The sequence below is a fragment of the Saccopteryx leptura genome, chromosome 2 (genome assembly GCF_036850995.1).
Source record: "Saccopteryx leptura isolate mSacLep1 chromosome 2, mSacLep1_pri_phased_curated, whole genome shotgun sequence".
NCBI lineage: Eukaryota > Metazoa > Chordata > Mammalia > Chiroptera > Emballonuridae > Saccopteryx > Saccopteryx leptura.
Window position 1 is genome coordinate 62,864,874 of NC_089504.1, and position 15,208 is coordinate 62,880,081.

Here is a 15,208-nt window from a genome sequence, read left to right on the forward strand (position 1 = left end):
TGACATTCTGAGAAGCCATATTTGAAAGTCCATTTTGGGAGAGAAAGGAATTGTTATGGGATTCATGAAATAGGCCCTTTCTAGCTGTAGAAAGACTTTGGTGTTCTTTTCCACAATGGGCAGCTATCTCTCCAGGAACTTCCTAAGTAATCAGCCATATACTTCCTGAAATCCACATGAGAGACCAGATTCTACATTTGAATGTGTGTATCAGTAGAAGCACAAATGAAGAAAGCACCCTCTCCATACAAATTACAGAAATTCATACAGTCATTTCTTCAAAGAAGAAAGCATTTTAATAAAAGAAATAAAAAATGTATCCACAAATCCTGAAACTATTGCACTAAAAAATTTTAAAAAAGAACTTGAAGAATATCTCTTTTAAGGTCCCTTATTAGTAGATTTTAAAGTTTATAGAAAAAGATTGATGGCTTCAAAAAATGTACTAACTACATGACTTTCAAGCAATGACTATTTTGAAAACGTGAGTCCAGTACACTTGCTTATAGATTTTGAATAAATTATTCAATGTCAATATATTAAAAATGTAACACCACCCAAAGTATGCCAGCTGATGATTAGATATTATTCAGAAAGAAAGTTCTGTGGTTCAATTTTTAAAACACTGTGTTTCTTTCCTATGTTATTCAGAGCCTTTAGAAGACTAGTAGTAGGAATTTAGAGACCTCAAAAGAAGAGCCTTGTGCAGTGCAATATTTCCCTGCTTGTGTAACCATAAAATGGACTAACATTGTATGAAACACAGTTTTAAAAATTCTGTATTGAGGCTGATGAGAAATCTATAATCTAAACAGGAAGACATGAGATGGCTTTCTGCGGGTTTAGCCTTATAACAGATACCCATGCAATGAACATTTGAGTATTTTGTATTTTAAAACATCAAACATCTCTCAACAGTGATTAAGCTCAAAGAGTGGTTGATATAAGAAAAATATTTTATAATAATTTTTTAAAAGATTTTTTAATTTGGTCATGATATAGCATGATGCATTTATTCCTACTTTGACTCCCATGACGGAGGAGTGAGTGGTGGAAGTGTGAGTCAAAGAGGAGAAAGGCTGCTAACAACAAAGGCTGCTCCTTCTACTACCATTACCCATGTACCACTGATGCAGATTGTCTGTTACATGAGAACATCCCTGTGAGTGTCCCAAGCACAAGGTGAGACTGTAGAGATGAGCAGGGGGGATACTCATGATGGAATGGAAATGGTCCCACAATGCAGCCACACCCCGCCTTGCTGGGCCTGCCCACCACCACCTCCTAAGTCCTTATATCACACTCAAGTCATGACACCACAGGAGAGGAAGACCCAAGAAGTCCCTGGAAATGGCTGTTTCTACAAACACAATATCAATAGGAATAATATGGGGAGGGGGGGGTGACAGGAAAGGGTGGGGAGAATTAAAAGGGAGGGATAGAATATATATAAAAATCTTAAGAAAAAGAAAAAATCATTTATAAAATTGATTTCTTAGTTACATCAACAAATTTCAATTGAATTGGAATATTGCTACATTATATGAAATGTTTCTCAGCAGGTTAAATTACAGTATTCTAAGTGATTAGAGATCATAAATCACAGAATCTGTAGAAATGGATAAGACTGATCCAGCCTTTGATAAACTCCTTTTGGGAAAACTACTCTAAGAAAATATATAGATGACGTAGCCTAGGTGACTACAGAGGCCATGATAAAATAAACAGGAGCAAAGGGAATTAAGTTACCTTTTCCCTTGAGTAAAGAGTTATTCCATTCCAAGTCCCAGCAGTGTAAAGCGGTTTCAATTGTTCAACTTAAATATATGCTCACTCACTAACTCAGACTGTATGACTGTCATGCTGGCAGCAAATGCTCACATTCACAGTGAGAACCAGGTAAACACTTTAGTATCATCAAATTATAATGATTACACATTTCCTTAAGTGATGACACATCTCTGTGAGTGCTATCACCACCTCTCGAGTGAGACCTGTGCGTATGGCTACGTGGCATGGGGATGCTGGTGACAGGAGCATCAGTGAAGCACTACTAACTGATCATGCACAGGCTGTAGGGCCATGCACTGGGTGCTGGAAAGTTCTTGATAAACATCTGCATTCTCATCTTCTGGGAGTATCATCAACAAAAAGCATTTCTTACCAGACAGACAGAGGAATTTGATTTGGACCCAAGTTAGAGATAAAACTCTAGTTGGCTGTTCTGTATGGTGGAAGAATATGGAATAATCTTTTCTAACATGTGTGGAAGTATATAAAATAAGAAAAGGGAGAGTAAGAAATCTAACTGAACATTAGTGACAAAAATGTGCAAATAATACATAAAATATCAGCACTACAAAATGAAAAAAAATTGGACTAGTGATTGCAGAAAAAAAAAATTTTGTTGTTATACTTGAGAAAAAAACATTCATAGCCGTCTAGCTACTAAAACTCTGAATATAACTCATGGCAACACAATGTTTAGTAAATATGAAAATGCTGCAGAATCTTAGTTAAAAATTATACTTAAGAGTAATGTAAGATTTTTAAAAATGCACCTTTTTTCTTTATTCTTTAGATGCACCCAGGTTGCACATTTATGGCATGACTGGCTGGAGCTGAGATACAATCTGGGCCCATACAGACCAGATCAAAGCTAATTGGACTTTGTGGAAAATGAACTCATGACCTAGACCTCATTAGTCACGATCTAACCAACTGAGTTAATGGGCCATACAAAATACATGTTGGCACGAGATATTTACTTTGAATCCTTTCTGCACTTAAATGAGCCATATAATTTTAAAAAGTCAACTTTAGAGTTGCTGTTTTGCCAAGGTTTTATGAATGAATTGACTCATTGATCACACATTTACCTATTATGTGGAAGACCCTAAGGTCAGAGGTGGGGTAGTTTAAAAATGCACAAGGTAATATGTAGAATTCAGAGTATAAATAGAAGACTGAAATGTAAATAAATAAATAACTTACAGTACATAATTTTATAGCAATAACTAATATTTACTGTTTACTATTTCTTAGATATTACACAAAGCTCTTTGATAAGCTGATTATATTCCTTTCATAGATTAAAAAAGTAGAGCAGGTTATATACCTTTCACAAAGTCACACACTAATAATCTCTCCACCCTACCTTGGACCAATGATAAATGACTGTGATAAATACCAGAGTTAACTCTCTCAACACCCATTCCAACTACCCTTTACCCTTGATGCCCTTCTAGCATATAGACACAAAGACTACAAACTCTCATCCCCAAATTCCCAAGCCACTATCAATTGCTAGGTGACACAGTTATGGCCAATAAGATGAAAGCAAAGGGGAGTTAGAATTCTCTGGGGAAGCCTCATTCTCTCTCCCTTTTTCGCTCTCTTTCTCTCTCCCTTCTCTGCCTTTCTCTCTCTCTTCCTCCCTCTCTCTATCTCTCTGTCTCTCAAATCAATAGAAAAACCTTTTAAAAATTCCTGAAAATATTCCTTTTTGAACTATGCAAGAGACAACGGAAGTACTTCTTAAATTAACCAAGAATGTCCACATATTTATTTCATTATATTTGGACTTTGTGTGTATGTACTCATATAGACACAGTCCAGTTAGTCATATATCATATATATTATATATGTATAATCCTATTCTACATTGTGCAAATCACTAGGACTATGTAGTACAAATAATAAAATAAGCCTTTTTGGAGAAAATCTTATTAGCTGACATATAGCAGAAGGAGCACAGCTGGACTGGATACACCATGGAAATTGTTCTGGTAGAAGATCTCTGGCCTCAAGCGGGAAAATTAAAAAAGACTATCACACATAAACTTACATTGCTCCATTGGTATAGACAGTATCGCTTCCTTCCACATACTGCACCTGAGCTGGATAGACATGTTGCACCTGCTGCACAGTCTGTACCTGCTGTACCTGAAAAACAAATATTAGGACCTTGGTGAGAGGTAGATAGGAAAAAATGCACGCATTACATTTACCTCAAAGATCTCTCCAGGGATGATGAATGTGAGAGTGGCTTATGATGTGATGCTTAAGATCCTTCAAGATAGTTATACTGGTTGGGCCCAAACAATTGCAGTAATTAGGCTGAATATAGTCTACGACACTCTTGCAGGTATATATGTTTATACATGCTTCAAATGTTTGGGTGAAAAGTCTGAAAGCTTCTCACTTATTTGGACAATTTATGAAACTCTCTTCCCCTGGGTTGTTAAAGCTAAGTTTATTTTGTAATTAAAAAACTCATAATAGAAAATCTCAAACACTTAAATGTAGAATAAATACTATAGTAAACCTCATCTAGCCATCATCCAAGATAAATATTTGTCACCAGATCTCCCCTTTCAACCCCTCATGGGATTATTTAAAAACAAGTACAGAGATTATATTTTACTGGTAAATCTGTCCTTTTGTTTCTGAACCATTTTTAACTTGAACACAATACTAATATCACATATAAAATATAAACAATTCCCACCTGACCTGTGGCAGTGCAGTGGATGGAGCACAGACCTGGAACACTGAGGTTACTGGTTCAAAACCCTGGGCTTGCCCAGTCAAGGAACATTATGAGAAGCAACTACTATGAGTTTATGCTTCTTGCTCCTCCCCCCTTTTTATCTCTCTCTCCTTTCTCTAAAAACCAACAAATAAAGTCTTTAAAATTATATCTATATAAATAATTCCTTAATATCATCTAAAATCCAGTCATTGTTCAAATTTTTATACTTATTCCAATGTCTTCTTATAGTTGGTTTGTTCACATCAAGATCCAAACAAGGTCTACATATTACATTTGTATCTTTCTTATCTTTCTCTTTTAATCTCTAATAGTTTTCCATCTTTTTTGTTTCTTGATGATTACTTATTGAAGAAACTGAATCAGCCTTGGCCTGTTGTCTCAGTGGATAGAGTGTCAGCCCAGCATGAGGACATCACAAGTTTGATCCCCAAGTCAGGGCATATAGAAGTGAACATTTGCTTCTTTTCTCCATTCCTCCCTCTTTCGTTCCTGCAGACAGTGGCTCGATTGGTTTGAATGTCAGCCCGGGCACTGAGAATAGCTTGGTTGGTCCGGGCGTTGGCCTCAAGTGCTGAGGAACCTCAGTTGATTTGAACATCAGCCCCAGACAGTGGTTGCGGTGGATCCTGGTTGGGGTGCATGTGAGAGTTGGTCACACTATCTCCCCTCCTCTCAAAAAAGGAAAAAGAAGAAATTGTATAATTTATTGTGTAAAACTTCTGGAATACTAAATTTGGCTGATAGCATTCCTGAGATATACTTTAATTTCCTGTGTCTCCTGTATGTCATATAATCTGGTAGTCAGATTGTGGGCCTTGAACCGGTTCGTGTTTTGAAAAGCTGTATACTTCCCTTTGCATCATATCAGTTGCCAAGTAACAGCCAATTGTATCTCTGCAATGTTATGTATAATCAGTGGGGTTGGGTGATGTCAGCTGGATCCCTTTATTATGATGCTCCCTATCCATGTTTTACCTGAAGATAGCCAAAAAGGATAATTTTCTAGAGATAGTATTTCAATGAATGAAGGTTGCAAACTTCGTAGTCTAATTCTAATTCTGTTGTACACTTTCACTTATTAGTAGACTTCTATAAAGAAATTCCTTTTATTAATAATTCAGTTACTTTGAAATAGAGTTTATAGAGGAAGGATAAGAAAATGCCCTCTTCAACCTAAACAAGTAGAAAACTAAACGAAAGATGTAAAATGTTTTTAGTCATTCAACCAAAGGTATCATAAGATTGTGGTTCATAAGAGAAGGGAAACAGACAAGGAAACTTAACCCTGCAGTGAGGCGCCTCTTGACATGAATCATTTTCCAGACTGCACAGCAGGAAGCGAGACATCGAGTGTAATGACATGGCCTCCCAGAGGTGAGGAGGCAGATACTGATACAGCAGAAATGTGCAGACAGTAACAGAAAGGGCATTAAGCATAGAAATAGATCTGGAAATATTCAGATATCCCCTTGAGTCTGATGCCGAATACTAAGCTATTTGTGGGAAGCACATGAAATATGTGCATGGGATATTCAAATTCTGACCAGCCACAGTTATATGACTTTATTGAATACCTAGAGCATGCTATAGAAACACCAGAAAGATAAAGCACTAGTTATATGGTTAAACTAGCACTAGAGTAAAAACTACTTTAGGTCCAACTTAACGAAGCTAAAAAATAAGCCTTAAAATGATCAAGGTGATCTACATGTAACTTAATTGCCCATACAAAACAAAATTTAACACTTCTATAGAAAGACACCAAAATCCAGACATACAAAATTATAATGTCCAGCACCAAATAAAAAATTATTAGATTTGTAAAGAAGCAGAAAAATGTGATCTATATGCATTACAAAAACCAATCAATAGAGCCTGACATGTGGTGGTGCAGTGAATAGTGTCATCCTGGAATGCTGAGGTCACTGGTTCCAAAATCTGGGATTGCCTGGTCAAGGTACATATGGGAGTTGATGCTTCCTGCTCCTTCTCCTTCTCTCTCAGCCTCCCCCAAAATGAATAAATTGTTTAAAAAATCAATAGAAACAGATATAGAAATGAAAGATATTCAGTGACAGAGATTTAAAGGAAAGCATGAACATGATGAGAAAAAAGAAGCTATTAAGAACCAAGAAGAGCCTGACCAGGCAGTAGTGCAGTGGATAGTGTCGGCCTGGGATGCTAGGGACTCAGGTTCAAAATGACAAGGTTGCTGACCTGAGTGCAGGCTCATCCCGCTTGAGTTTGGGATCATAGACATGAGTCCATGGTTGCTGGCTTGAGACCAAAAAGTCACTGGCTTAAAGCCCAAGGTCTCTGGCTTGAATAAAGCATCACTGGCTCAGCTGGAGGCCCCAGTCAAGGCACGTATGAGAAAGCAATCAATAAACAACTAAGATGCCACAACTATAAGTTGATGCTTCTCTTTTCTCTCCTTTCCTGTCTGTCCCTGCCTTCTCTCTCTCTCCCTCTCTCTCTCTCTCTCTCTCTCTCTCTCTCTCTCTCTCTATCTCACACACACACACACACACACACACACACACACATACACACACAAAAGCAGAATTTGTAGAGTTGAAAAATACAATACCTAAAATGAAAACCTCACTGATTAAAAGCAGATTATATAATGCAGAAAAAATAACCAGCCATTTTGAAAATCTAGCAATAAAAGCTATCTACCATAAATAAGGGACACACAACAACAACAAAAAAAAATGAGGAATAGACAATGAGTGAACTATGGGACAATATCAAGTAGTTAAATATATTTTAAGTAAAATCCCAGAGGAAAACAGAAACAAAAATAATGAAGAAAGAATACTAGAAACTTTTCTTTATTTGGTTAAAAGTATAGACATGCAATCTAAGTAAAATGTATGCAAATGTATAGATACAACAACCATATCAGAGAATAAGAAAAACATATTTAAGGAGATAGAAATGTGACACATTATATACTGGGGAAAAACTATTATAATGATTGCAAACCTCCCTATCAAAAATAATGTAAGCCCAAGACAATCAAATAATATCTTTATAGTCATGAGAAGAAAAATATGTCAACCCCATTGCCAGTAAAATATCCTTCAAAAAAGAAAGGAAGTCCTTTTGCAGACACACAGGAGCTTAGAGAATTCTCCGGCAGATATACAGTGAAGGTAACTGTTTTTTAGGCTGAGGAAAAATAATAACAGGTAGAAACTGATATCTATACAAAGAAATGAGGGGTAGAAGAAATGGTAAGTTTGTAGGTAAATTAAACATTTTTTGTTTTTTCATCTTTTCATTTCTATGAAGATATTTGACTATGTAAAGTAAAAATAACAGCAATATATAATGGAGTTTACCATATTTATAGAAGTGAAATGTATCACAAAAATTGCACAGAGGATGGAACAGGGAAATGAAAATATACTTTGTAATATTCTTACTTTGTAATATTCTTATATGTTAAATGGTATATTACTCAAATTCAGGCTGGATTGAACTAAAGACATACACTAAAAATCCTAGAACAGACATTAAATAAAATATAGTAGAAAATAGTGAAGATAAAATGTAATATGCTACTATAAAACCCTCAATAAATCCAATGGAAGGCAGACACAAAAAACAAAAGAGGAACAAATAGGACAAATAGAAACAAATAATAATATGCTAGAATTAAATGCAATCATATTGATAATTATATTCAACATAGAAGATTCCAATCTTGATTGTGAGAATGAGCAAAAATGTAAGATCCAATTATATGCTCACCACTAGAGCACCCTTTACAGACATAAAAAGGTTAAAAAAATATGGAAAAGATGCTTTTGCAAATACCAATCATAATAAAGATGGACTAGTTATGTTAATACCAATCAAAGTAGACTCCAAGACAAAGAGTTGCCAAAAATAAAGAGGAATATTTAGTCAAGAAAACTATAAAGAATAATATGTCCTATATGTCTTGGCATCTAAGAACAGAGTTTCAATAACATGAAGCAAACCAGAGAGGACCGAAAAAGAAATCAAGCAAATTCATATTATACTTTTCTTTCTATAGTTGAGAAAACAGAGAAAAAATTAGTAAGGATATAGAAATTATCAACCAACCAAATTTATCTAAGTCACATTATATGACAATCCACATAGGAGCACAATACACATGCTTTCTAACACACCTGAACATGCCGTATAAAAGTTCAAATGCTCAGCTATAAAACAAGTCCTATCAAATATAGAACTATTAAGACAATAACAAAGTATGTTCTCTGACTATAAAGAATTCAAATCAAAATCAAAGATATCTGGAAAAATCCTGAAATATTTATATAATGAACAATAAACTTAAATATAATTTATGATTCATAGAAGAAATAGCAAGGGAGTTTAGAAAATATTTTAAATGATATGATACTGAAAACACAATATATCAAAATTTGCTGAGTACAGTTAGAGCCATTCATAGGGAAAATTTATCGTTTTAAGTATTTTTATTAGGGGGAAAAAAAACCAATGCAACAAATCTAAAGTTTCAACTTTAAGAAGCTAAAAATTTAAAGAACAAATTAAACCTGAAGTAGGAAAAAGGAAATGAAAAGCAAAACAAAACAAAACAACAACAAAACAATGAAATAGACATCTAAAAAGAAATAGAAAAAAGTTGATAAACTCAATAAAATGATAAATATTAATCAAGGTAGATTCAGGGAAAAAAAGAAAAAGTTATGAATACCAAGGCTGAAAGGTAAAACACATCTTAAAGACAAAAAAAAGGGCCCTGGCTGGTTGGCTCAGCGGTAGAGCATTGGCCTGGCGTGCGGAGGACCCGGGTTCGATTCCCGGCCAGGGCACACAGGAGAAGCGCCCATCTGCTTCTCCACCCCCCCCCTTCCTCTCTGTCTCTCTCTTCCCCTCCCGCTCCATTGGAGCAAAGATGGCCCGGGCGCTGAGGATGGCTCCTTGGCCACTGCCCCAGGCGCTAGAGTGGCTCTGGTCGCGGCAGAGCGACGCCCCGGAGGGGCAGAGCATCGCCCCCTGGTGGGCAGAGCGTCGCCCCCTGGTGGGCATGCCTGGTGGATCCTGGTCGGGTGCATGCGGGAGTCTGTCTGACTGTCTCTCCCCGTTTCCAGCTTCAGAAAAATACAAAAAAAAAAAAAAAAAGATAAAAAAAAGGATAATAAATACAAATTAATGCCAACAAATTCATCTACTTGATTAAAGTTCCTAAAAGATACAAATTATAAAAAACTATATATATAATATATATATGAAATTGAATACCTTTCCACAGAAGAAACAAACTCCAGATCACTAGTAAATTCTATCAAACATTACAGAAAGTAAAAAAAAAAAAATAAGAGCCAACTTGACATAAATGTTTTACAAAATAAAGAATGAGGGGACATCTCCCAACTATTTTTATGAAACTAGCCTTACTCTGAAACCAAAACCAGAAAGACATTACAAGAAAAGATGACTACAGAAGAATTTCTCTCATGAACATAATATGCACAAATATTATCAAAATACAGTCCTCCCTCAGTTTTAGAGGGCAATTGGTTCCAGGACTTCCTGCAGATACCAAAATCCAAGGATGCTCAAGTCCCTTATATAAAATGGAGTAGATCAATGTATACAATACGCCTTATACATCCCAGAATTCCCAACCATGGATGGAAAATACTGTTTTTGATTCATGGTTGGTTAAATCTTCAGCTGCAAAAACTATGAGAGATATAGAGGGATGACCATATATTTATTGAAAAAAATACATTTATAAATGAACTTGTGTAGTGCAAACCCATGCTGCTCAAGAGTCAACTGTCTATAAACTTCTCACAGAAATTAGGGGATCAGGGAATGTGCAGATACTCCAGTAATTTCAGCCTTTTATGTAGTGCATTTTTCACCAATAAAATAGAAGTTGGTTTTATATCTCATTTGCATAAACAAACAACTTCCTTTGACTTGTTTGCTTTTCTGATGTTTTTTCTAGTTTAATTAAAAAAAAGGGAAATGCTTTTTTTTATCGCTTCATTTCATTTTGAATATCCCCTAATTTTTGAGAGCAGTATATATTCGAGCCATATATATAAAACAAAACATTATAATCAGTTAGGGCTTAGTCAAGATTGCAATGTCATGTTTAATATTTAAAATTCATAAATTTAGTCCACTAAATTTTCAGTAAGAAAAATGCTATGATCACCTCAATATATGCTATAAATACTTTTGACAAAATTTAAATCCATTCATGATAAAAATTAAAACAACAAATTAAAGGTAAAGATAGAAGGAAACTTAATCAACAAAAAATATCTATGAAAAAATACACATAGCCTGACCAGGTGGTGGCACAGTAGATAGAACATTAGATGGGACGCAGAGGACCCAGGTTCGAAACTCCGAGGTCATCAACTTGAGCTTGGGCTCATCTGGTTTGAGCAAGGCTCACCAGCTTGAACAAGGGGTCGCTGGCTTGAGCAAGGGGTCATTCGGTCTGCTGTAGCCTCCCAGTCAAGGCACATATAAGAAAGTAATCAATGAACAACTAAAGAGCCACAACGAAGAATTGATGCTTCTTATCTCTCTCCCTTCCTGTCTGTCTCTCCCTTTCTGTCCCTCCCTCTGTCTCTCTGTCACACAAAAAAAAAGAAGAAAGAAAAAGAAAAAATACAAACAACATACAAATTAAATAGTGGAAGTCAGATCTTTAGCTCTTAAACAATATTCACTCTTTTTTCATATAACTCATCTGTTTAAATTCTTCAGTGCTTCTCTATACACTTTAGATGAAAAAAAAATCAGACTGGGATACATAAATCTTATTAATACTATCTAAAGCTTGATGAGTATTTTAAAACGGAGCTTCTCTGACCCTTTGTAATTATACATTAGAATCTTGAACATCCTTATTACTTGTCTCATAGCTCATGTTGTTGTTTTTTCTACATAAATTATATAACCAAACAACAGAAATCTACCACTTTCCCTCCAGGAATGATTAAAAATTTATTTTTTCTAAAAAGCCTCTGTAACTTATTTTATCCCATAGGAGACTGACTATTCCTTTCCTTTTGTTCTCTTAGGACTCATTAATACAGATGGTAGCACATGGTTTTGTGCTAACTTACGTTTTCAATGGGAAATACTTTATGTAGCCAATATGGAGAGGTGGCAAGATCAGTTAATTCGGAAGTAGGAGAACTGATTTTAAGTACTTATCCAATAGTTCCTGTTTGGGTACGGAATAGCCAATTTATTTAAGTAATAATTGCCTGTGTGTAAAATAGAAAATATATTTACTCCATTATAAAGGATTTTTGTGAGATCCAAAACTGTTAAATATAGAAACAAAGCACAGTATAAGGAATATATTATAATTATATTATATATAAGGTCTACCGGAAAGTTCTGTCTGTTTTTGGAATAAAACAAAATACAAATTTTTCTTACCGTCAATAAACTTTATTAAATAATATAATTGCCATTATTGTTAATGATTTCTTGCCAGCGTGAGGGCAATTTGTATATCCCATTTTTGAAAAATGTTTTATCTTTTGATGCGAAAAATTGAACCAGTGCTTGTTTGATATCTTCTTCACTTTTGAATTTTTAGCCCTTCAAAAAATTTTGTAAGGACAAAACCAAATGATAGTCGGAGGGTGCTAAGTCCAGGGAATATGGTGGATGTGACAGACATGCTTCTGTAGCATTTCTTCCTTGTTGAAATTTATAAAAATTACAGTGGCGTAAATGAACTTTATCAGTAGCCATGGGTACACTATTGCTTCACACATAAGACTAACGTGAATCAACTTTGTTTTAGTTAATTTGCTACGTCAGTATGTATACGTTAAGTGATAAAAATAGAGAGGCACACATGCGCCAAATAAACATGTGCTTACGTGTCGAAACTTGTTGTGATAGAAATGGACAGAACTTTCCGGTAGACCTTTTATAAAAAATTAGTAAAATTATTAAATCTTCAAAACTATGTCTTATCTTTTATATCTGTGTGAATTTCACCTTCAGATTCCACTTGGTTTCAGCAACAAATACTATGTTCACCAAGTATCCTTTAAATCAGTGGTAGTCAACCTGGTCCCTACAGCCCATTAGTGGGAGTTCCAGCTTTCATGGTGGGCAGTAGCGGAGCAACCAAAGTATAAATAAAATGATAGATTTAACTATAGTAACTTGTTTTATAAAGATTTATTCTGCCAAACTTAGCAAAAATCCGACATAAAGTATTTGGTAAGTAATTATTATTATATGCTTTAACTTGCTGTGACTCTGCTTTATAAATTTTATCAAGTAAAGTTACTTCCCTACTTTATAAATCACCATTACTGTGGAACTGGTGGGCGGTTAGAAAATTTTACTACTAACAGAGATACAAAAGTGGGAAGTAGGTATAAAAAGGTTGACTACCTTTGCTTTAAATCACAAAATTCTCTAATTAAAGTAGAAATGAAACTCAGAAGGTATCAAGAATCTTGAAAAAGAAGTTTGAGTAGGTGCTGGTTAATTCATCTAGGATGACAACATATAAATATGTCCCTTATCACAATGAGATTTTATAATACAATGTAAAAATAGGTCATAATTTTTTACATTATTTACATTTTACACTATCTACATTAAGGAACTGACAAAGTAAATGAAAGGTTAAATAGTAAAAATAGTGAATTACAGCATTTTCTGGAGGTAATGCAATTTCATTATTCAGTACGTGTGGTTTTTCTACCAACCACAAGAAACTGATCTGTAGATGCCTTTGAAACAAATTCAGTGATGGTAAGACAAAATTTCACACAGTGTTTGTATTGATATTTTGAGAAGGTATAATGATAGTGGAAGAAATAAGAAAGGAAGGGTGAAAAGAACAGAGAGAAAAGAAAGAAAATTAAAGAAAAAAAGAAACTACCTTATGTTTATATGTCTCATTTCACCAATGAGAAGTTAAGATCCTTGGAAAGTCTTTTAGTTTTCAGCTGAAGGTTTGTCATTTAATTTCATTCCTTCTTTCCCTCCCTCCCTCCTTCCTTTATTTCTTTTTGGACAGGGGGGCTCTATTATTAATAAAAGTGCATTGAACAGTCACAGAAATGCTCTCTTCTATCTTAAAGTCAAATCCAGGAAGAGATTTGTGTCTACAGAACCAGTCTATCAAGATTTACAAACCCTCACCTGATTGGTGGTGGTGTAGTGGATAAAGCATCAACCTGGGACACTGAAGGCCCAGGTTTGAAGTTTTGAGGTCACTGGCTTGAGTGTGGGATCCAGACAAGATCACCATGGTGGCTGGCTTGAACCCAAAAATTGCTGGCTTCAGCCCAAGGTCGCTGGCTTGATCAAGGGGTCACTGGCTCAGCTGGAGTCCTCCGTTCAAGGCACATACGAGCAGTGATCACTAATCAACTAAACTGACACAACTACAAGTTGATGCTTCTCATCTCTGTCTCTCTCTCTCTCTCTCTTGCTTAAAAAAAAAAAAAAGACTTAAAAACCCTATCACAGGATGGAAAGTGAAAACGGCAGAATTCCAGCCTATCCCTACCTTTGCTGGCCCAAGTTCATCTATAGAGAAGCAGTATTTATGTTGTTGGTATATTTTCAAAGACTCAAACAGTGTAAACACACTGTAAATATTTAACAATTAATCAATAATTAAATAATGCCTATACCTAGCAAAGGAAATGCCCAGTGAATATCTTCTGTAAAATATATCAGTATCTTCTTAAAGTAGATAATTGTATTAGTCTTTCAAAAATATAATGAAACCACCATGGAATGTTTATTATTCTAAAAACTAATATGATCACTTTTAATGCCACTTAATGTATCATTAAAAATCAAAGATAAAATTTTAAAATAAAGTTGCATGCTATTTCTTGCCTAAAATAAACTGTGATTCAATTTTTTCAAATATTTTTGATAATGTTCTTATGTTAAACATTAATTTCTGTTCAAATATTTACTAAATTATTATTTATTATAAGTTTATTTTTTATTTTATTTGCCACACTTTAGTGCAGGCACTGTTCAGATCAGCACTGCTTAAAAAAGGAGAAACTAGCATCCTATTGGCTGGCATTTTATTATTATTCCCAGTGACTATATTTTCCACCCATCTTTGTGAAATTTATAAACTATCACACCTTCCAAGCCATTTGGAGAGAGGAAGAAAATGATTAAATAATTTTTTTAGGAAATTAATTCTCTTAATTTTATATCTTTCCCAAAATAAATTTTCAGATGTGTCTCAAAAGAGAATAAACAAAATTTTTACCACTTTTTAATTTTAATAAACAGGAAAGTAGTGAAAATGTGAACTGAAAAGATATGAACAAACAATTACTAGAAATAATCAATAATTTCTATAATTAACTGTCCAATGAATAAAAATGACCTTGGGCTAATTTATAAAAAGTTATGTAGTACATGAGAATGTTGGAGTAATGAAGTCTATACATAATAACATTCTGCACCAGAAATTTATCCATTCTCTATCAACTGAAGAAAAAAACTTATTCCCAAAATATAAATATATGCATCAATGCATTTATATATATAGACTCTAGATGAATTAAACAACTTAATACTTTTTTACACATTTAAATGAAGCACCTCTTATTACTATTCAAATTTAGTATTACA

At 34.6% G+C, this 15,208-nt stretch overlaps 1 protein-coding gene across 4 annotated transcripts in view; it reads right to left on the minus strand.

Annotated features, from left to right (window-relative positions):
• The window catches only part of RFX3 (regulatory factor X3), a 317,044-nt gene that overhangs the window by 122,449 nt on the left and 179,387 nt on the right, over positions 1 to 15,208 (minus strand). For all 4 annotated transcript variants that reach the window (XM_066368076.1, XM_066368075.1, XM_066368072.1 and 1 more), the window contains exon 3: positions 3,848 to 3,945. In XM_066368076.1, the coding sequence (XP_066224173.1) occupies positions 3,848 to 3,945 (98 nt within the window). The remainder of the gene's footprint in view (positions 1 to 3,847; positions 3,946 to 15,208) is intronic.